At 44.1% G+C, this 23,757-nt stretch overlaps 1 protein-coding gene across 1 annotated transcript in view; it reads left to right on the top strand.

The window, feature by feature from the left end:
- Positions 1-21,403, top strand: part of SLC5A5 (solute carrier family 5 member 5) — a 42,902-nt gene extending 21,499 nt beyond the window's left edge. The window contains exons 9-16 of the mRNA XM_075281303.1: positions 60-148; positions 257-369; positions 13,088-13,158; positions 13,254-13,340; positions 16,277-16,470; positions 19,061-19,164; positions 19,246-19,346; positions 21,184-21,403. Coding sequence (XP_075137404.1) covers positions 60-148; positions 257-369; positions 13,088-13,158; positions 13,254-13,340; positions 16,277-16,470; positions 19,061-19,164; positions 19,246-19,346; positions 21,184-21,336 — 912 coding nt within the window. The 3' untranslated portion in view covers positions 21,337-21,403. The remainder of the gene's footprint in view (positions 1-59; positions 149-256; positions 370-13,087; positions 13,159-13,253; positions 13,341-16,276; positions 16,471-19,060; positions 19,165-19,245; positions 19,347-21,183) is intronic.
- The last annotated feature ends 2,354 nt before the right edge of the window (positions 21,404-23,757 follow it).

Raw genomic sequence — 23,757 nt, forward strand, 5'->3', positions numbered from 1 at the left:
GCAGTAGCAATGATTTAGATCTGGAAAAACCCAGCCGATGAATTACTGTTTTCTTCTAGTACATTCCATACCTGGTGTTGGAGATATTTGAATACTATCCAGGGTTCCCAGGACTTTTCCTTGCTTGTGCATATAGTGGGACACTCAGGTACAATGATTCATATATATATATATATATATACCATAAAACCTAGAGCATTTTCTGTATGATTCGAAATTGTATCCCTCACCATATTCACGCTTTTTATGCTTACAGCACAGCATCTACAAGCATTAATGCCATGGCTGCTGTAACAGTTGAAGACCTCATTAAGCCAAGAATGCCACACATTTCTATGAAAAAATTAATATACATTTCAAAGGGACTTTGTGAGTATTTTATATTGTGTATTCTATTTCATAGATTTTATGAAATGTTGAAGATCTAAGAGAGGTATTCTAGTCACAAGTTATCCCCTATCCGCAAGACATGCTGGGCGGTGGGGGTATATATCATTATTATTATTATTATTATTGTTTATTTATATAGCACCATTAATTCCATGGTGCTTTACATTTGGGGGTTAATGTACACACACAGTGGCGTAACTAGGAATGGTGGGGCCCCGTGGCGAACTTTTGACATGGGGCCCCCTCCAGGAGGGGTACATGGACGTGCAGGCTGTTTGTGAAAAAGAGGGTGACGTGGGGTGCAGTGTGTGTATAAGCAAGAGGGGAAAAGGGGTTGCAAGCTGTGTGCGAGCAAGAGGGTGATCTGGAGGGGGAACCATTCCACCACATTCTTGCTCAACCACAGCTTGCACCCCCATTCCCCCTTCTTTCTCACACACAGCTTGCGCCCCCAGGTCACCCTCTTTGCTCACACACAGCCTGCATGCCCATGTACCCCTCTTGCTCACATAGGGCAGAATGGGGGGTGAATACTCTGAGTAGGAGGGGTATATAGGTGTGCATGTGCAGGCTGTATGTGAGAAAGGAAGGAATGCGGGTGTAGACTTTCTCACACACAGCCTGCACACCCATGTACCCCTCTTCCTCACACCCTCTCAGATAGGATGCTGGCGGCAGGACAGGACAGCACCTCCAAGGCATATAGGGCAAGTTCAAGCCACAGGTCCAACTTCGACACCCAATACGTGTAGGGCGCAGAGGGGTCGGAGAGGACAGGGCTGTGGTCGGAAAGGTATTCCCGCAACATGCGCCTATACTTCTCACGCCTGGTGACACTAGGACCCTCCGTGGCGGCACTTTGGCGAGGGGGTGCCATCAAGGTGTCCCAGACCTTAGACAGTGTGCCCCTCGTTTGTGTGGACCGGTGAGAACTTGGTTGCCTACTGGAGGAACTGCCCTCCCTGCCGCCAACGTCACATGCTGGAAACATCTCCATCATATTCTGCACCAATTGCCTGTGGCAAGCATTGATGCAATTGGCCCTCCCCTCTACCGGAATAAAAGACGAGATGTTGTTTTTATACCGGGGGTCAAGGATAGCAAAGATCCAGTACTGGTTGTCCTCCATGATTTTGACAATACGCTTGTCGGTTGTAAAGCACCCCAACATGAACTCAGCCATGTCTGCCACAGTGTTAGTTGGCATGACTCCTCTGGCCCCACCGTAAAGTTCAATCTCCATTTCCTCCTCATCCTCCATGTCTACCCATCCGCGCTGCAACAATGGGACGATTCGAAGTTGCCCGGAAGCCTCCTGTATCACCATCACATCATCGGACAACTCTTCTTCCTCCTCCTCCTCCTCCTCCATTAAACGCAGTGAAGCGGACAGATGTGTGGACCTACTCTCCAGCTGTGACGGATCGGATGCTATCCCTAACTCCTCTGTGTGATCTGAGTTATCCCTGATGTCAATCAGGGATTCTCTCAGAACACACAAGAGCGGGATTGTAAGGCTCACCATCGCATCCTCAGAGCTCACCCTCCTTGTGGACTCCTCAAAGACCCGTAGGATGTCACAAAGGTCTCTCATCCATGGCCACTCATGGATGTGAAACTGAGGCAGCTGACTTTGTGGCACCCTAGGGTTTTGTAGCTGGTATTCCATCAAAGGTCTCTGCTGCTCAACCACTCTATTCAACATCTGAAACGTTGAGTTCCAGCGTGTGGGGACGTCGCACAAAAGCCGCTGTTGTGGCACATGCAGGCGTTGCTGGAGAGATTTTAAGCTAGCAGCGGCTACTGTCGACTTGCGAAAGTGGGCGCACATGCGCCGCACTTTCACCAGTAGCTCTGGAACATTGGGGTAGCTCTTTAGGAAACGTTGCACCACTAGGTTGAAGACGTGGGCCAGGCATGGAACATGTTGGAGTCCGGCAAGCTCCAGAGCTGCTACCAGGTTCCGGCCGTTATCACAAACGACCATGCCTGGGCCCAGGTGCAGCGGCTCAAACCATATTGCCGTCTCATCGAGGAGGGCATCCCTCACCTCGGAGGCAGTGTGCTGTCTGTCCCCCAAGCTGATCAGCTTCAGCACAGCCTGCTGACGTCTACCAACGCCAGTGCTGCAACGTTTCCAACTCGTAGCTGGGGTCAATCTAACAGCGGAGGAGGAGGCGGTGGCAGAGGAGGAGGCGGTGGCGGAGGAGGAGGCGGTAGAGGAGGAGTAGGAGGGGGGTGTTCTTCTCGTGTCCCTGCCAGGAATGTTAGGCGGGGAGACGAGGTACACCGGGCCAGTTTGGGAAGCAGTCCCAGCCTCAACTACATTCACCCAGTGTGCCGTCAGTGAAATGTAGCGTCCCTGTCCGCATGCACTTGTCCACGCGTCGGTGGTCAAGTGGACCTTTGTGCAAAGCGCGGAACTAAGGGCCCGCCTGATGTTGAGTGACACGTGCTGGTGCAAGGCGGGGACGGCACACCGGGAGAAGTAGTGACGGCTAGGGACGGCATAGCGAGGTGCCGCAGTTGCCATCAGGTCCAGGAAGGCGGGAGTTTCAACAAGCCGGAACGCCAACATCTCCTGGGCCAGCAGTTTAGCGATGTTGGCGTTCAAGGCTTGCGCGTGTGGGTGGTTAGCAGTGTATTTCTGCCGCCGCTCCAATGTCTGAGAGATGGTGGGTTGTTGTAAAGAAGCGCCTGATGGTGCCTTTGATGGTGCAGGAGAAGGAGATAAGACAGGAACAGGGGAGGATGAGGGAGAAGTCAACAAAGTGGCGGAGGCAGATGAAGTGGTGTCCTGGCTTGTCCTCTGGAGTGCATCGCCAGCACAGTCAGCAGTGGCAGTGGCAGAGGCAGAGGCAGTGGCAGTGGCGTGAACGGCAGGCGGCCTTTGTCCTGCCGTTGCTGCCTGCCACTGATTCCAGTGCTTGGATTCCAAATGACGGCGCATTGAAGTGGTGGACAGGTTGCTCTTCTCAGAGCCCCTAATCAATTTCGAGAGGCAAATTGTGCAGACAACACTATATCTGTCCTCGGCGCATTCCTTGAAAAAACTCCACACCTTCGAGAAACGTGCCCTCGAGGTGGGAGTTTTTCGGGGCTGGGTACGAACTGGAACATCTTGGGAGATTCCGGGTGTGGCCTGGCTTCGCCTAAGCTGCTGACCTCTGCCTCTGCCTCTAGCTACCCTTTTTGGTGCTGCACCTGCCTCAACATCCACACTACTTTCCCCGCTTGACATCCCCCCTGTCCAGGTCGGGTCAGTGTCCTCATCATCCACCACTTCCTCTTCCAACTCCTGTCTCATCTCCTCCTCCCGCACAATGCGCCGGTCAACTGGATGCCCTGACGGCAACTGCGTCACATCATCGTCGATGAGGGTGGGTTGCTGGTCATCCACCACCAAATCGAACGGAGATGGAGGAGACTCTAGTGTTTGAGCATCTGGACACAGATGCTCCTCTGTTAGGTTCGTGGAATCGTGACGTGGAGAGGCAGGTTGAGGGACAATGAAAGGAGCGGAGAACAGCTCTGGGGAGCAGGGACAGTTGGGGTTATTGTTCTGTGAAGCTTGGGAATTTTGGGAGGAAGGAGGACAAGACTGTTGGGTAATAGGAGGAGAGGAGGCAGAGTCTGACTGGCTGCTGGACAATGTGCTGTAAGCGTTCTCTGACAGCCATTGCAAGACCTGTTCCTGGTTCTCGGGCCTACTAAGGTTTGTACCCTGCAGTTTAGTTAATGTGGCAACCAACCCTGGCACTGTGGAGTGGCGCAATGCTTGCTGCCCCACAGGAGTAGGCACGGGACGCCCTGTGGCTTCACTGCTACCTTGCTCCCCAGAACCATTCCCCCGACCTCGCCCACGGCCTCGTCCCTTTCCGGGAGCCTTGCGCATTTTGAATTCCCAGTTAGAAATTGGCACTATATACCAGTAGCAAAAATTGTGGGTGCACGTAACCCCAATATATTCTTTGAATTCCCAGTCAGACAATGGCACTATATACCAGTAGCAAGAAATGAGGGTATTTGTAACCCCAATATATTCTTTGAATTCCCAGTCAGACAATGGCACTATATACCAGTAGCAAGAAATGAGGGTATTTGTAACCCCAATATATTCTTTGAATTCCCAGTCAGACAATGGCACTATATACCAGTAGCAAAAATTGTGGGTGCACGTAACCCCAATATATTCTTTGAATTACCAGTCAGAAACTGGCACTATATGGCAGTAGCAAGAAATGAGGGTATTTGTAACCCCAATATATTCTTTGAATTCCCAGTCAGACAATGGCACTATATACCAGTAGCAAGAAATGAGGGTATTTGTAACCCCAATATATTCTTTGAATTCCCAGTCAGACAATGGCACTATATACCAGTAGCAAGAAATGAGGGTATTTGTAACCCCAATATATTCTTTGAATTCCCAGTCAGACAATGGCACTATATACCAGTAGCAAAAATTGTGGGTGCACGTAACCCCAATATATTCTTTGAATTACCAGTCAGAAACTGGCACTATATGGCAGTAGCAAGAAATGAGGGTATTTGTAACCCCAATATATTCTTTGAATTCCCAGTCAGACAATGGCACTATATACCAGTAGCAAAAATTGTGGGTGCACGTAACCCCAATATATTCTTTGAATTACCAGTCAGAAACTGGCACTATATGGCAGTAGCAAGAAATGAGGGTATTTGTAACCCCAATATATTCTTTGAATTCCCAGTCAGACAATGGCACTATATACCAGTAGCAAAAATTGTGGGTGCACGTAACCCCAATATATTCTTTGAATTACCAGTCAGAAACTGGCACTATATGGCAGTAGCAAGAAATGAGGGTATTTGTAACCCCAATATATTCTTTGAATTCCCAGTCAGACAATGGCACTATATACCAGTAGCAAGAAATGAGGGTATTTATAACCCCAATATATTCTTTGAATTACCAGTCAGAAACTGGCACTATATGGCAGTAGCAAGAAATGAGGGTATTTGTAACCCCAATATATTCTTTGAATTCCCAGTCAGACAATGGCACTATATACCAGTAGCAAGAAATGAGGGTATTTATAACCCCAATATATTCTTTGAATTCCCAGTCAGACAATGGCACTATATACCAGTAGCAAAAATTGTGGGTGCACGCAACCCCAATATATTCTTTGAATTCCCAGTCAGACAATGGCACTATATGGCAGTAGCAAAAATAGTGGGTGTATATAGCCCCAATTCTATTGCTAGGGGACTTGCAGTGTATTTCTGGGGTGAAGGTGGGGTGGCACCCCGTTGGAACGGGTATCGGGGGTATATATCGGGTATACGGGAATACACTGTCAGTGTATTCCATTCAGGATCCTGGGAAAGCTGGGTTGCGGCGATTGAGCCCATCAGTGCCACGTTACACTGACAAGCTTCTCCCTGGAATTTAGCTCTTATAAGAGCTGTTGTGGTTGTCTTCTCCTTCCTATCCTAGCCTGTCCCTGCCTACCCAGAATCTAAGCCCTAGCTAACTGGACGGAAACCTCCGTCCCCGGTGAATTGCAAGCTCAGAATGACGCGAACCTGGGCGTCGCTGTTCTTTTAAATTAGAGGTCACATGTTTTCGGCAGCCAATGGGTTTTGCCTACTTTTTTCAACGTCACCGGTGTCGTAGTTCCTGTCCCACCTACCCTGCGCTGTTATTGGAGCAAAAAAGGCGCCAGGGAAGGTGGGAGGGGAATCGAGTAATGGCGCACTTTACCACGCGGTGTTCGATTCGATTCGAACATGCCGAACAGCCTAATATCCGACTGAACATGAGTTCGATAGAACACTGTTCGCTCATCTCTAATATATATATATATTATATTTTTTATATATATATATATATATATATATATATATATATATATATATATATATATATATATATATATATATATCCTATTAATATTATAAATGTGAAAGTTTGTGGGTTTGTGAGTTTTGGATGTTCGGATGTTTGTTCCTCAATCACGCAAAACCCGCTCCACCGATTTGGCTGAAATTTTCCACAAACATAGCTAATACACCCAATTGCGCAATAGGCTACTTTTCGTCACAATAGCGCGCATACGTTTGTGCCAGGACCCCCACAAAACCCAAACTCACACCACCATCTCTGCAATCTCACACACTTTGGACCATAGCAAGCCCCAAAATTCATATTGCCCTCTACAGCCTCGCCCCTAACCCCACACAATCACATATACAGATACTTTACCCCTCACCTTAACGATACTCCAGGAGGCTCTCTTTAACGCTTCGGAGCAGCCATGTTTGCCGACCCCCACCGCTCTGACAATCCGCGACACCGCCCACCCATGTCAATACCCCTAGGTGGTCTAATAAATCCAAAAAAAAAAAGTTTTAAAAAAGTAAAAAAAATATAAATTTTTTTTAAAAAAGGATTAAAAATTCAGATCACCCCCCTTTCCCTAGAACACATATAAAAGTAGTTAAATACCGTGAAACACATACATGTTAGGTATCCCCGCGTCCGAAATCGCCCGCTCTACAAAGCTATACAAATATTTTTCCTGTTTGGTAAACGCCGTAGCGGGAAAAATGGTCAAAAGTGCCAAACCGCCATTTTTTCACTGTTTTGAGCCTGATAAAAATTTGAATAAAAAGTGATCAAAGCAATAACATTTCCCGAAAATGGTAGAACTACAAAGTACACCCAGCCCCGCAAAAAAAGACGCCCTATACATCCCCATACACGCACGTATAAAAAAGTTACAGCTGTCGGACTATGGCGACTTTTCAAAAAAAAAAATTTTTAACACAGTTTTGGATTTTTTTTAAGGGGTCAAAATGTAAATGAAACCATATAAATTTGGTATCCCCGGAATCGTAACGAAACACGGAATACAGGGGACAGGTCATTTTGGTTGCACAGTGAACGCCGTAAAACCAAAGCCCGTAAGAAAATCGCAGAAATGCATTTTTTCTTCAAATCCACCCCATTCTGAATTTTTCCCTGCTTCCCAGTACATGATATAGAATAAATAATGGTGGCATCAGGAAGAAAAATTTGTCCCAGGAAAAATTAAGACCTCATATGGCTCTGGGAGCGGAGAAATAAAAAAGTTATGGGGTTTGGAAGGAGGGGAGTCAAATCAAAAAATGCCATCGGCGGGAAAGGGTTAACTTAAAATACTTCTGTCCCAAAGTCACTATGTAAAGTTTCTCACGACACCGTATAGCAGCTGAAATACAAATTAACTTCAACACAAAAGTCTCACGTATTCTCTGAATTACAGCAAAAACAAGATAAAAACTTACATTTCATATCCCATCCCTTATACACAGTACAAAAACCTTACCCGTGCCTGTATATACCCACTTCTACAATCACCGCAGACGAAGTCGCGGGTACCAGCTAGTATATATATATATATATATATATATATATATATATATATATATATATATATATATATATATTTAGGAGGCAAAATTGTCTTTCCTCCCATCCATGTGTATCACAATTATAATAGGTGTGATATAAAACAATTACAAATATACTTTCCCTTTTAGGCTACTTCTTACACTTCCTCACATATTTTTAAGTATTTTCACAAGATCAAGACATGCATATAGTTATGGTGAGCATAAATATGATTATATATAGAGATGAGCGAACAATTAAATATTCGATATTCGTTTCGAATAGCCGCTCAATATTCGACTATTCGATCGAATATCGAACCCTATTATAGTCTATGGGGAAAAATGCTTCGTTTCAGGGGAACCCCCCATTCGACTCAGGAGGGTCACCAAGTCCACTATGACACCCCAGGAAATGATGCCAACACCTCTGCAATGCAACTGGGACAACAGGGGAAGCATGTCTGGGGGCATCTAACAAGCCCAAGTCACAGTTTTACTCCACCATCACAGCCTATCAACTACAAACTTTCCACATTCAAAAAAACCACTATGAAAGTGGAAAAAATACCTGGAAACCTTCTTTCCTCCCCAATTGGATGGACAGAAACCCAAATTTAAAGCTAAAGAAACATTAACAAGCACCCCATTAAATCACGTTGCCCATGACAACCACAGATGGAATAGACAATGGGAAATCCAAAAGCCCCCACCCTTAACTGTCATTGTTTATGTGTGTGTGTGATGTGGTGAGACCTTCAAAAATTCACTTTTCTGGCCCTTAACATGAGCCCTACCAAATTAAGTTAGAGGCCCTTAAGCTGAGCTACCAGCAGAGATTGAGGCCCTTCAGTTGACTTCAGCCTTTTACCTGCAGAGTTTTAGGCCCTTTAACTTAGTTCAGCCTTGCACCAGCAGAGATTTTTGGTCCTTTGGGTGAGTTGAGCTTGTAAACTGCAGAGATTTAGTTTTGGGCTCTTGGAGTGAGTAGAACCTTGCACCGGCAGTGTTTTTGGCCCTTGGAGTGAGTAGAGCCTTGCACTGGCAGTGTTTTTGGCCCTTGGAGTGAGTAGAGCCTTTAAAAAGCATTGTTTTTTGGCCCTTGGAGTGAGTAGAGCCTTTAAAAAGCATTGTTTTTGGCCCTTGGAGTGAGTAGAGCCTTGCACCGGCAGTGTTTTTGGCCCTTGGAGTGAGTAGAGCCTTGCACCGGCAGTGTTTTTGGGCCTTTCAGTGAGTAGACTCTTGCAGCGGCAGTGTTTTTGGCCCTTGGAGTGAGTAGACCCTTGCATCGGCAGTGTTTTTGGCCCTTGGAGTGAGTAGAGCCTCTAACTAGCAGAGTTTGGGGGAATCGGGGTGGACTGAGACTCTAACCAGCAGAGTTGGGGGGAATCAGGGTGGATTGAGACTAGTAGGTGCAGAATTGTGCAACGCTGATGGTGGAGGAGTAGTATGAGGAGGAATTGTAGAGGGTGAGCACACACATGAAACTTCATGTCATGGTGCTTGACACTGGTGGACATGAAAATGATGGGTCTATCCAGTGGCTGTTAATTTTGATCAGCGTCAGCATGTCAGCACTGTCAGCTGACAGCCGGCTGCGCTTATCCGTAATTATGCCACCGGCTGCGCTGAAGACCCTTTCCGATAGCACGCTGGCGGCAGGGCAGGAAAGGACCTCCAATGCGTACAGCGCAAGTTCCAGCCACAAATCCAACTTGGAGACCCAATAAGTATAGGGCGCAGAGGGATCGGAGAGGACAGGGCTGGGGTCAGCCAGGTACTCCCGCAACATGCACCTATACTTGTCCCTCCTGGTGACACTAGGCCCTCAGTGGAGGTAGTTTGGCGAGTGGGTGCCATTAACATGTCCCAGACCTTGGAGAGTGTGCCCCGGCCGGGTGTGGACCGGGTGGCAGTTGTTAGCCTGTTGGAGCAACTCTGCTCTCTGCCGCCAACGAGAGTTGATGGAAACTTCTCCATCATATACTGCACCAGTTGCTTGTGGCAATCACTGATGCGACTGGCCCTCCCCTCTACCGGAATAAAATTAGAAATATTATTTTTATACCGGGGGTCGAGGATTGCAAAAATCCAGTATTCGTTGCTCTCCAGGATTTTGACAATGCGTTTTCAGTTGAAAAGCACTCCAACATGTATTCAGCCATGTGTGCCAGAGTGTTACTTGGCATAACTTGGCTGCCTCCACTGGAATGGTCACTCTCCATTTCCTCCTCTTTCTCCTCCTCCATTTTGCCCCAACCGCGCTGCAGCAATGGGACACACTGAACTTCCCCGCTAGCCTCCTGAGTGACAATGAGATCTTCCACTTAGTCATCCTCCTCCTCTTCCCCCCTCAATATACGCTGTGAAGCAGACAGGAGTGTGACCTGACTATCCTGCTGGGATGGTTCAGCTCCTATGCCCGACTCTTCAGCATACAATGTGTTATCCCTGATGGCGATGGGGGATTCTCGCATCACACACAGGAGCGGGATTGTGACACTCACGATTGCGTCATTACAGCTGACCCTCATGGTTGACTCCTCAAGACTCACACACTCTCGCATAAATCTGCCATCCATGGCCACTCATGGTGCAGAAACTGCGGGAGCTTACTCTGAGGAACCCTTGGGTTTTGGAGATGGTACTCCATCAAGGGTCTCTGTTGCTCACACACTCTACTCAACATCTGGTATATCGAGTTCCAGCGTGTGGGGATGTCGCACATCAGCCGGTGTTCTGGCAAATGGAAGCGTTACTGGTGGCTTCGGAGGCTAGCAGCGGCTACTGTAGACTTGAGAAAGTGGACGCACAAGCGCCGCACTTTCACCAGTAGCTCGGGTAAATTGGGGTACGTTTTTAAAAACCATTGCACCACTAAATTGAACACATGGGCCAGGCATGGAACATGTTGGAGGTTGGCAAGCTCCAGAGCTGCTACCAGGTTCCGGCCGTTATCACACACGACCATGCCTGGGCCCAGGTGCAGCGGTGAAAACCATGTCAACGTCTCATCAAGGAGGGCATCCCTCACCTCGGAGGCAGTGTGCTGTCTGTCCCCCAAGTTGATGAGCTTCAGCACAGCCTGCTGACGTCTCCCCACGCCAGTGCTTAAGCGTTTCCAGCAGGTAGTTTGGGTCGATGTGATGGCGGAGAAGGAGGGTGGTGATTTAGATCCTCTGCCAGGAATGTTGGAGCGGGGAAATGAGGTAAACCGCCCCAGTTTGTGACCGGGTCCCAACCTCAATTACATTCATCCAGTGTGCCGTCAATGAAATGTAGAGTCCCTGTCCGCATGTACTTGTCCACACGTCGGTGGTCAAGTGGACCTTTGTGAAAATCGCGGAACTTAGGGCCCGCCTGATGTTGCGCAACACGTGGTGGTGCAAGGCGGGGACGGCACAGAGGGAGAAGTAGTGACGGCTGGGGACAGCATAGCGAGGTGCCGCACTTGCCATCAGGTCACGGAAGGCCTGAGTTTCCACAAACCGGAATGGCAACATCTCCTGGGCCAGGAGTTGAGAGATGTGCGCATTTAAGGCTTGTGCATGGGGGTGGGTAGCGCTTTATTTTTGCCTGTGCTCAAAAGTCTGGGAGATGATGGGTTGCTGTGAAGAGGCGCATGATGGTGCAGGAGAAGGAGCTAAGGTAGGAGAAGGCTGAGCTAAGGCAGGAGAAGGAGCTAAGGCAGGAAAAGGGTGGAGGCAGATGTGGAGGTTTCCTGGCTGCTGGTCTGGACTGCAGCTCCAGCACTGGCAAGAGTGGGAGAGGCAGTGGCGGCAACACTGGACGACGATTGTCCTGCGTTTGCTCTCTGCCACTGAGCCCAGTGCTTGCCTTCCAAATGACGGTGCATGGCAGTGGTCATAAGATTGCTCTTTCCAGAGCCCCTACTCAGTTTTGAGTTGCAGAATGTGCAAATCGCACTATATTTGTCCGCCGCACATACATTAAAAAAAATTCCACACCACCAAAGACCGTGGCCTCAATGTGGGAGTTTTTCTAGGCTGGCTACGAGAGGGAACATTTTTGGCCCTGCTGGCTGTGTCCTCTGCCTCTGGACATGCCTGTGTCTCTAGCCACCCTCTTTGGTGCTGCTCTTCCCGCTTGACATCCACCCTGTCCAGGTCGGGTCAGTGTCCTCGTCGCCCACCACCTCCTCTTCCAATTCCTCTGACGGCTCCTCCACCTCTTGCACACCGACGATGGCAACAGGCTGCCCTGATGGCAACTGTGTCTCATCATCGTCGTCACTGAGGACCGATTGCTGGTCAACAACAACAACAGGAGATAACGGATTCTCCAGAACGGAATCCCATGCCCGCCTTGCAGTAAAAACTGCAGCGTGGACACGCTGCAATTCCCAAAACCGATGCAGTTTCGGAAATCGCAGCATGTCAATTATATATATGGCAACGCCGGCGGCTTTCCCGTAGATATAATGGTATCAGAAAGTCTGCGGAGGAAAACGCCTTTGTTAGGCTTGTTTTGACTATTACTTAATACTATTCAGCACCCCATGATCACGTAGCGGGCCACTGATGGACCAATAGAGGAAGCCCATTCCAGAGTCTCTAGCGACAAGGATATCTAAGGGACTAAATGTCTAGGATTGGAGTTAATTTGGATCCCATCTGTTGCAGCAGGACATTGGCTGTGTGTTAGAGAAGTTGTACCCATGCTATTTACTAGTCATACCATTGTGTCCCCATGATAATTTATGCTTGCAGATTTGGACAGGCATAATTAATATCCGTCAATTAGGAGTTACTCATATGGTCTGCATTATTTCTAGTATTCATGGACATATGCTGCAAGGAAAACCCTTATGTGTAGGAATGGGCTGTAATCCCTGGTTGTCCACTATGCAACTATGTCCGCTGTGGGGGATGCGTAATAGTTAGTTCTCAAGTGTAGCGGCAAAGAGCTTCTAAGACCCTGGTTGTTTAGTTTATGGATAAGGGTTCTGATCTGATTCAACTTAGTTATTCTGAATGATTTTTTGTTAACTGAGTAATATTATTCTACATTTGATATAAATGTAATCCTCTTAACACGAACACTGGGAACATTTTGTTCCTAATAAATTGAGCAAAAAATATTCACAATACAAGCAGTGTAGACCGAGGGGAAAAAAATGCCATGCTCGCTGGGAAAGCAAAGCTTTCTGATTAAACAACCGTGATAGTGCTAAAGTTTAGAGTAAATCCACTTGCATTGTAACAAGCTTACCCAGCCTGTGAATATGAAAGACTGATCTTGTGTTTTTTTTTCTTAGCTCTGTTCTATGGGTGCTCGTGTATTATAGTAGCTGCTTTATCATCACTACTAGGAGGTGGAGTGCTACAGGTATTGTATACTAAACTGATGGTATAGCATAGTACAAATCTCAAAACATTCATATCGTGACCCTAACTGTGAATTCTTCTTTGTCTCTTATACAGGGCTCATTTACAGTGATGGGAGTGATCAGTGGCCCTTTACTTGGGGCTTTTATATTGGGAATGTTCACATCTTCATGCAACACCCCTGTATGTCTATATTGTACTGTTATTACAGAGGCATAGTGGAAAAATATCTATGTGTATATATAGGAAGAAAAAAATCTTCAGTGTATTGGAGTCCAGACCATAGACCATGTATTAGCCCATGCAGGGGCCTTTTTCAATGAGATAAAAGGCCCCTGTATGGTTCGGATAAGTAATGGTCTGAATTACAATTACAACTAGTCTATCATTTAGAAAATGGTGGTAAATGACTTTTTTTTTTATTGCTGAGTACATACCCAGGGTAGGAGATAGGGTCGCTGTTCTGCATCTTGGGGAATCCCTCACCTTGGTTGGTGCTGTCTTGCCTTTTTTTCTTTATGCATAAATGCATATGACAGCAGACCTAGTTGGCAGGCTGATGCATATATATGACAGAAATTGTTTGTCATGTAGGTTCTTCTGTCTACTTTCTTTCATTACCTCCACCATCACCAGCTTTTTGTATTATTTAGTAGGATTTGGTTCACCAGTTCCAGAACAGTTGGTATTTTTTCTTTACCTCCTACTGTTCATGAGAAATCAGTGCAGGCAGTTAAGGGTCTTAATATTATTATTAGGTTTTCTAATGTCAAGTGGGTGGTGTTTGGCAATGGTGGGCATAACTAAAGTCTTGTGGGCCCCGGTGCAATCTTTTGTCCAGGGCCCCCTACCTTATCCCTACAGCGAATTCTTGATAGTGATGGTTATGGGTGCTAAGGAGTTTAATCTACCTTCGTGTGGTTAGGGTAATCTGTGGGTCTCCATGGTTTATTGGCCAGGTGGAAGCTGCAATCTGATGCCAGTGCTTATGGGCCCCCTAAGACTCCTGTGCCCTGGTGCGACTGCACCTTCTACATCTCCTCAAGTCATGCCCCTGGTGTTTGGCCACAAATGGACGTGATTCTGAGCCTAATGAGATTGTCTACCTCTGATTGGACAGTGTCAGAGCTCTAAATCACATCCCTTGTCTGCTCCTGCTTGACACCTAATAACTTTATTTTAATTTTTTAAATTTAATTTTAATAGAACTGAAATAAAAAATGAATTACATCAGAATAAGGTTCATTAGTGGCTTAGAAAGTCTATACATTGGTCACTAATGGGTTAAACCACCCCATTTCCCTAGATTACATTTAAAATGAATAAACTAAATTACTATAAACAAATTACGTTGGGTTCACACTAACACCGTCTCTAGAGGGAGACCTCTACAATAGTGGTTACACAGAGCCTGGCGGAACCCCCTGACTAATGTAAAGTGTCCATGGTTTTTTAAACTGAAACTGAAGTTCTCCATGCAGAACTTTTTCCCCCAACAATTTTTGGCAGAGCCTGCAATGGAGTCTATAATGGAGACTTCAGCGTAGATATAAATGCAAGCTGAGGGATCAATGTATCCAAAACTGGCCAAAGTTTAAAAATACAAAAAAATACAACTTGCCCCACTAAAAAAAGAGCCCTTATACAGTATTGTACATGGAAATGTAAAAAAGGCAGGGGTATCAATATGAGACAGAAAGAAATTTTAAAATTTTTTGTAAAAGTATTACAATATAACAAAACACTATGTAAATTTGGTGTCGCTGTGGTTATATTTAGGTAATGTGTTATTCTTACCCTATGATGACCCACAAAAAATAAGCCCACATACGAAGAGAAGAATAAAAAAAGTTATGACGTTTGGAATGTGGGGAGGGAAATAATAAAACACAAAATTGGAAAGTATCTGGATCCAGTGCCATAATGATCGCAGTTGCAAGAGGTGTAACTGCAACCATGCCCAGAGGGGTAACTGCAACATGCCTCTAGCAGAAAAAAGAACGCTAGTGGTCTCCATAGACCACCATTGTATGGAGGCGGATTTTGAGGCGAAATCCGCTGTCAAAATCCGCCTCCTTGCCCCCATGTGAACTAGCCCTTACAGCACTGTTATCTGGGATCTGCAAAAAAAATGGAATACTGGCAGGATAATAGATCATGTTATCCCAGATTCCTCTATAGTAGGTGGGGGAAGTGTAATAGAAAAAATAGTAAATGTAAAGAACAAAAATAAAGAATTTAACGAGAACCTTTTAACACCCCCATATATGCAAGTTCTTAGCATCTATTTATTGCTCCACTGATTTCAGAACAATTGGAATTTTTTCTCTAGCCCCCACCATTCCCAAGCAACGAGCATACGGTAGTTTTGTTGTAATAATAATCCTTTTTTTTAGAAAAAAAATTAGGCTGAGAATGTTTTCTTGTGGTGGAACTCTTATTTCCTTTGGGTATATTCACAAAGAGTTTTTTTGCAGGCTGAAAAAAATCTGCTTCAGAAATTAGGACTTTTTTTTGAAATTTCACGTTTTTATTGCAGTTGTTTTTTTGTTGTGTTTTTTTGCGATTTTGGTGCAGTTCTTTTTGCTCCAGCACACAGTATGGACCTGGAAACTTTTCTTTAAAAAAAACGCTGGAAGTTTTTGCAAAAGTTGCGTCAAAAACCACACATTCACACCCGCATCTAAAAATTGTGCATTGCGTTTTTCCTGCCTCCGATAGACTTCAATGGGGTTTTCAAGGCACAATCTGCCTGAAAGATAGGTCAAGTTGCTTCAGCTGCTAGCTGAAAAAATCCGCTAGAGGGAAAAAACTGCTACTGACTCCCACTGAAATGACTGGGAGGCATTTTTTTCAGGCGGATTCTGAAAATCCACCTGCACTGAAAATCCACCTGCATAAAACTCTGTGTGAACATAGCCTTAGCTAGCTGAGGCCACTGATTGGCCTCAGTGGTCACTTGACAGTTAGCTCACTCTCTAAGATTTGTTAGGATATTAAGCACAGTTTATTTAGTTACAGTGTCAACAGTATAACTTGTTTAAAAAAAAATATATTTGTATTCTTTTTTTGATTGTAAGGATTTCTTCATAGTTACTATGTTTATTTCTTTTTTTTAGGGTGTGTTCACAGGCCTCGCTATGGGTTTTATTATGTCTCTTTGGGTAGCAGTTGGAGGTACTCTTTATCCACCAACTCCAGAAATAATGGGAGTGCTGCCAACATATGCTGAACATTGTCCTATCTATAATTCCAGTCAAGGTGTCATATATGGAGCCCCCCCACCAAGAAACATTACTGCTCCTCTATCAAGGTGAGAGGTTACAGTGGAACAGCACAGTTATAAAAGATTGTGATGAAAGACAGTACAATAAATTGGTGGGGATCTGCTTGGCTTTTCCACACAGCTGTAAGGATAACCAATATTGTCAAAAGCTGTTCATGTGACCACCTGCAAAAAAAAGTTGAGTAGAGCCAACAGATAAAGTAGCTAAGTGGGGATTATAACTGCTCTCGCTGGATGGACATTATCGACAACCTATACCACCAATATTTTTCATAGGCCAATTCTTCTAATTTAAGTGAGCTAGTGCCACAAAAAAGTCTTTTTACAGTCCTAGAATGAAAATAATGAAGGCATTTCAAACAACCATCATCCATATTGTCTGTGAAAACTGTAATTTTTTTTCTTAATCGGATTTTCATCTGTGCAGTACCCGAGTTCATTGATTCCTCATTGACTTCAGTCTGGTCTCGCTTGGGTTATGCATCATCTTTTACACAGCCAATTACATCTTGATGAAAACAATTCCTTCTTTAAAGGGGTTGTCCCATCTCAAGGATCCTATCTATACCGATAGCTTATGTAAATTGAAGAGTTTTCCTAAATATCTTGCTTTAGAAATGCTGCTCTGTTTGCCTGCTATGTGAACTTAGTCCTCCCATTGTTTACACAGCATTGCTATAACCACAGACCTGTGTGATAGGACAAGTGACGTCACTTATTGCTCTGCTAGCAGGACAATCCGTTCAGCTAATTGCAGTTTGCTGATAAACCGGAGTCTGTTATCTCTCTATGTAAACACACAATTAACACTGAGTATGTTCTCTACAAGCATCTGCATATTAACTGATCTGCATAACTGTTGTGAGACTTCTCAGGCCTGTTCAGCAAGAGGGGGAGTGGGGAGAAATACAGGAAGTGAGAAGAAGAGACTACAGGCAAAGCTGTGAGATGGGAAAACCCATTTAAGTTTACATTATGTAATTATGAATATAAACTAAGTTTACATGATGAAAAGAAGTCTGAAATGTACAATTTCAAGTGATTTTCAATCCTAAATAAAAAGATGTGTATAAAACTACAAGTTTAAAGGGTCATTATGGCACATACACAGAATATGCCATAAAGCAACACAAAAAAAGCTGTAGAAACACAGCTTTTTTTTATTTGTTGTTGTTGTTGTTGCAACTTTTGTTGCGCTTTTTTAAAGTCAATAATGGCTAAAAAGGAAATGTGAAATATATAGGAAGAACTTATACTTCTACCTTCTGCTCAATCCACTCCTGGTTTGGCTCAAAAATATGCAACGCAATAAAAAGCTTTGCAATGTAGGACCTTAACCTAAATGTCCCACCTCTTACTCAGCTATTCTTGTAGCTCCCATACAAGTAAATGGAGAGAGACATTAAAGAGGACCTTTCACCTCCTGGGGCAAATGCAGTGTAATACACAGCTAGAAAGCAGACCGTGCGCTGAATTCAGTGTGCCATCAGCTTTCACATTCTGTGCCTCTGGTCAAGAGCTGTAGGTGCCAGAACCGTAGCTCTTCACTGTCAGAAGGGTGTTTATAGAGCACTGTCAGCTTTCTAGCGGTGTATTACACCGCATTTGCCCCAGGAGGTGAAAGGTCCTCTTTAATGCATGGCACAGAGACAGGGAACTCCAGGTGGAACTCTTCTCATTATACATTTTTGCAGAAAAGTCCTAGATGCAGGGGCGTAACTACCAGGGTAGCAGCGGTAACGGCTACCACAGGGCCCGGGACATTAGGGGGCCTGGCAACAGCCGCTACCGCTGCGTTTTTTGTTTGTTTTTTGTTCTTAAATAGCTTATGTAAATTGAAGAGTTTTTTTTATAAATATATTGCTTTAGAAATGCTGCTTCGTTTTCCTGCTATGTGAAATTATTCCTCCCTGTTTACACAGTGTTTCCATAGAGCCAGACCTGTGTGATAAGTCAGGACAAGTGACTTCACTCACTGCTCTCACTGTTATCTACAGCTGTGCCATTCTGCTAACTGCAGATTCCTGATAAAGTCCTGTCTGATATTTCTCTATGTAAACACACAGATAACACCGAGTCAGTTCTCTAGATTCATGTGCATATTATTTGATCTGTGTTTATATTTGATTTCTAGTAATTATAATAAGTATTGTGATATAGTGTCTTGTTCAGCAAGATAGGGGGGGGAGTGGCTTTGACTCTTTGATAATGAATACAGTAAGTGAGAAGAAGAGACGGGGATGGGAAAATCCCTTTAATTTTTTTTTTTGTATGTGCCAGATTTACTAGCATGACCAGTATAAAGGAAGAAGGACTCCTAGCCGTATAGTCATTTCCCTGTGAAATACTGACCCATACTATAATCAGTACAGGAAAGTATTTTGCGGGGAGTTTTCACAGATAACTATAATGCTAGGAGTCCGTCTTCCTGCATACTGTTCAGGTTGGTATATCCAGCACACACATGGATCAAGTTGTGTGGCCAAGACTTGGTCGTTGGAATAAGCCTTAGTCTTCATTTGCATCTTCCCATATTGACAAGAAATGTAAAACTTGAGTTTTAGTGTGAACTTTATTTTTCCATTTAAATATATATGTATATTTTTTTCCTGCACAGGACAACTATTGCAGATGAATTCTACTCTTTGTCTTATCTGTATTATGGTGTCGTGGGTACCTTTAGCACGATTATCATTGGAATTATTGTCAGTTACATAACAGGTAACATAACTCATAATTTGAACATTTTTGTCTATACATTCAGGTTACATCAACAATGATAATTTGTTCTGTGTAATTTAGGACCTACCAAAAGAGAGACAATAGCTCATGGCTTGCTCTGGTGGGACTTAGTAACGGTACAGACTATAAAATCAACAGAGATGCCCCCTGAGACTCAGAAGGTATGTACACATGATGGGTTGTACACTTACATTATTTGGTTTAAACTGCGGCACTATTATTGCCATCATAAACACCAGAAACCCTTGAGGCCCAATTAAAGTCATGGAATGGAGGAAATTATATGGCTGTCAAATCTTGACCAACAGGGCTATACATTAACAGACTGTTTAGATGTAGTTGCAGATTTTGCTACAGGTTTTTTGAGCCAAAGCCAAGGATGGCTACAAAAGGAATAGGAAATATATAGGAAGTTCTTATACTTCTCCATCCTGCTCAATCCACTCCTGGCTTTGGCTTAAAATAATGCATCAAAATCTTCAACAAAAAAAAACACAGCGCTTCCGCAAAGTGGGGCCGCAGCCTAAAACTATTTCGATGTGAACAACACAACTTTAGAAAACACCTTTCCTGTTTTTCAACCCTTTGAATTTTATACCCATTACACAGCTGCTGAGCTTTTATATTTTGGCTTACTTCCCCATTGGAAGAGATGTTAGTGCTATATCTGCTACAGTATAAAGTCTCTATTCTGGTGCACCCACAGTTTAATGTACCCCTCCAGCTGCCCAAATTTAATGTCACCATTAAATTTGGTCACCATTAAAGAGCTGCTCCATAGTTTAATGTCCCTATCCAGCTGACCCTGGGGGCAACTAGAGGGGTACATTAAACTGGGGTAGCTGGAGAGGGACATTAAACTGTGGTGTTAGCTGGTGGGGGACATTAAACTATGGGGCAAATAGAGGGGGACATTAAACTGGGGTAGCTGGAGAGTGACATTAAACTGTGGTGATAGCTGGTGTGGGACATTAAACTATGGGGCAGCTAGAGGGGGACATTAAACTGGGAGCAACTGTAAGGAGACTTTAATCTCGCCCTCCAGCTGCCCCCAGTGTAATGTCCTCCTCCAGTTGCCCTCAGTTTAATGTCCTCCTTCAGTTGCCCTCAGTTTAATGTCCCCCTCAAGTTGCCCCCATTTTAAGGTTTTCCTCCAGCTACCCCCCCCCCAAGTTTAATGTTCCCCTCCATTTGTCCACAGTATAATATCCTTCTTCATCTGCCCTCACAGTTTAATGCCCCCTCTATCTATCCTCAAAGTTTAATGTCCTCCTCTACCTGCCCCTACCATTGAACATCCTCTCTGTTCATCTGCCAATGTTTAATATAAAAAATACTGATCCTTCTCCTAGCTCTCCTACTACTGTCTCATGTGTCTTGTACCGCAGTGTTGAGGGAGCTGAAGGCACGATGTTAGTAACTTCATCACATCACAGCTACACCTTCCGAATCCGGAGCATATAGGGAGGGGAACAGTGGTTCTCCGCTCCTGCTTCACCACAATATTCAACTCCTCTGCCTCCCCTCCAGATGCAAAGGAGCTGAATCCAAGACATACCTCCCGACGACCGGGACCGTGGGACACGACTCTGAATTTGGGACTGTCCCGCAGAATACAGGACAGTTGGGATGTATGGGTAACTGTGTTATTGAGCTAAAGATGAACTGTGAGCTCTGCTAGTATGGCTAGTTTAGGACATACCCCATTAACAAGGACAATGGTAAATCATAATTGTGAATTTATTTGAAATTTTCTAGTAAAAATAATAGAAGAATGGCATAATATAGGGACAATACATGCTACAGAATTGTTATTATATGGAAATACAAGTATTTACGAAAACAGACTGGTGTTGTTACATGTTCTCTTTATGGTACAAATTGTTGAAAACTATTTTACTACTGGAAGTTGTTTTGAATTTGAAAATGAATGCTATATTTTCCCTGCACACTTCTCAAGCTACAGGGAAACTAAATGTTCACTGTTCTACCTTTCAGCCTTACCCCCAGTTCCCAAATGCTGAGAATAACCACTTCATGTTGAAGGCAAACCCTAGTTCTTCCCAGAGGAAAGACCCAAAGTATGTTACAGAAAACAGTTGCTTTACTTTTCGGCCGACAAGCAAAGTTGATCGAGAGTCCTATTTATGATTTTTAAATAGTTGCCCATATACATTGGACTAAAGAATGAAATTTTACAAAGAATGATGACTTTTAGCTGACTGACACCGTTATTAGCTGGAAAGAAGTTGGCCATGTTTGAAACTATCATCCAATACTTGGATTAAAGATCTTGCACATGAATTCCTTCACCCTCGAATGAGCTTTCTTTGAAAAAAAAAAAAAAAAACACAAAACATTCCCAGAAAATGTAGTTGTCCTTTACCTGGTGTCATTGAACATTCATGGCCAGCGTAGACTAAAATGTAGATGACTTTATGAGGAAAACCATTGTTCACCAGAGGAGTGCTCATTCATCTAATGTGTATGGCTTGCCATATACTTTATGTTCAGTAAATTGTTATTAAACAACTGCACATCTTATGTATTGTTAATGGAAATAGAGGTTCGGAGTCAAAGACAACTAAACAACAATGGTAAAACAAATAGAACTGTATAGATTTATTCTCATTTTAACTTACAAAGCATATGGAAACACCAAAGTCTCTACAAGGTTGGCTACGCTCTTTAGAAATCTGTTGGCCAAATGTTCATTCAGTGTACAGCTATTTTTATGACCCCCATGCATATACATCTTGGTCATGTGTTCATTAGAGATGAACGAACACTATTCGGAACATCTGTTCCGAATAGCACGCTCCCATAGAAATGAATGGAAGCGGCCGGCACGCAGACTTTGCCGGCGGCCGGTCGCTTAACCCCCCCGCGTGCTGGCTACGTCCATTCATTTCTATGGGAGTGTGCTATTCGGAACGGCTGTTCCAAATAGTGTTCGCTCATCTCTAGTGTTCATATATTCTAATGAGGAAGAAACTGCCAGACACTTCTGGTAGGGGGTGATCTTCTACAGAACAAAAGTGTCAGGCTTGTTTCAACTCAATTGGGAAGATTTATTATGATTTTTACACACGTGTACTAAATTGTTGGAACCCCTTGTTTAATGAAAGAAAAACCCACAATAGTCACAGAAATAACTTGAATCTGACTAAAGTAATAATAAATAAAAATTCTATGAAAATGAACAAATGAAAGTCAGACATTGCTTTTCAACCATGCTCCAACCGAATTTAAAAAAAAAAATAAAACTCCTGAAACAGGCCTGGACAGAAATGATGATTCCTTTTAACTTAATATTTTATTGCACAACCTTTTGAGGCAATCACTGCAATCAAACAATTCCTGTAACTGTCAATGAGATTTCTGCACCTCTCAGCAGATATTTTGGCCCACTCCTCATGAGCAAACTGCTCCAGTTGTCTCAGGTTTGAAGGGTGCCTTTACCAGATGGCATGTTTCAGCTCCTCCCAAAGATGCGCAATAGGATTTAGGTCAGGGCTCATAGAAGGCCACTTCAGAATAGTCCAATGTTTTCCTCTTAACCATTCTTGGGTGTTTTTAGCGATGTGTTTTGGGTCATTATCCTGTTGCAAGATCCAGGACCTGTGACTGAGACCAAGCTTTCTGACACTGGGCAGCACATTTCTCTCTAGAATCCCTTAATAGTCTTGAGATTTCATTGTATCCTGAACAGATTCAAGACACCTTGTGCCAGATGCAGCAAAGCAGCCCCAGAGCATAACAAAACCTCCTCCATGTTTCACAGTAGGGACAGTGTTCTTTTCAAGATGTGCTTCACTTTTCCATCTGTGAACATAGAGCGGATGTGCCTTGCCAAAAAGTTTGATTTTTGTCTCATCTGTCCATAGGAAATTCTCCCACAAGCTTTGTGTCTTGTCAACATGTAGTTTGGCAAATTCCAGTCTGGCTTTTTTATTTGTTTTCAACAATGGTGTCCTCCTTGGTCGTATCCCATGAGGTCCACTTTGGCTCAAACAAAGACGGATGGTGCAATCTGCCACTGATGTTCCTTGAGCTTGAAGTTCACCTTTGATCTCTTTAGAAGTTTTTCTGGGCTCTTTTGTTACCATTCTTATTATACGTCTCTTTGATATGTCATCAATTTTCCTCCTGCAGCCACGTACAGGGAAGTTGGCTACAGTCCCATGGATCTTAAATCTCTGAATAATGTATGCAACTGTAGTTACAGGAACATCAAGCTGCTTGTAGATGGTCTTATAACCTTTAGCTTTAACATGCTCATCTATAATTTTCTTTCTAAGCTCCTGAGACAACTCTTTCCTTCGCTTCCTCTGGTCCATGTTGAGCTCTATATACAGGCCCACTGACTGATTACAGGATTGTAGACACCTGTGATGCTTATTAGTGGACACCCCTTGATGTAACATGTCTGTTTGGTATTCTTATTTTCAGGGGTCCCATCATTTCTGTCCAGGCTTGTTTCATGAGTTTTATTTTTTATAAAAATTCTGTTGAAGCATGGTTGGAAAGCAATGCCTGACTTTCATTTGTTCATTTTCAAAGAATTTTTAT

This window comes from Leptodactylus fuscus, chromosome 1, assembly GCF_031893055.1.
Source record: "Leptodactylus fuscus isolate aLepFus1 chromosome 1, aLepFus1.hap2, whole genome shotgun sequence".
NCBI classification, from domain to species: Eukaryota; Metazoa; Chordata; class Amphibia; order Anura; family Leptodactylidae; genus Leptodactylus; species Leptodactylus fuscus.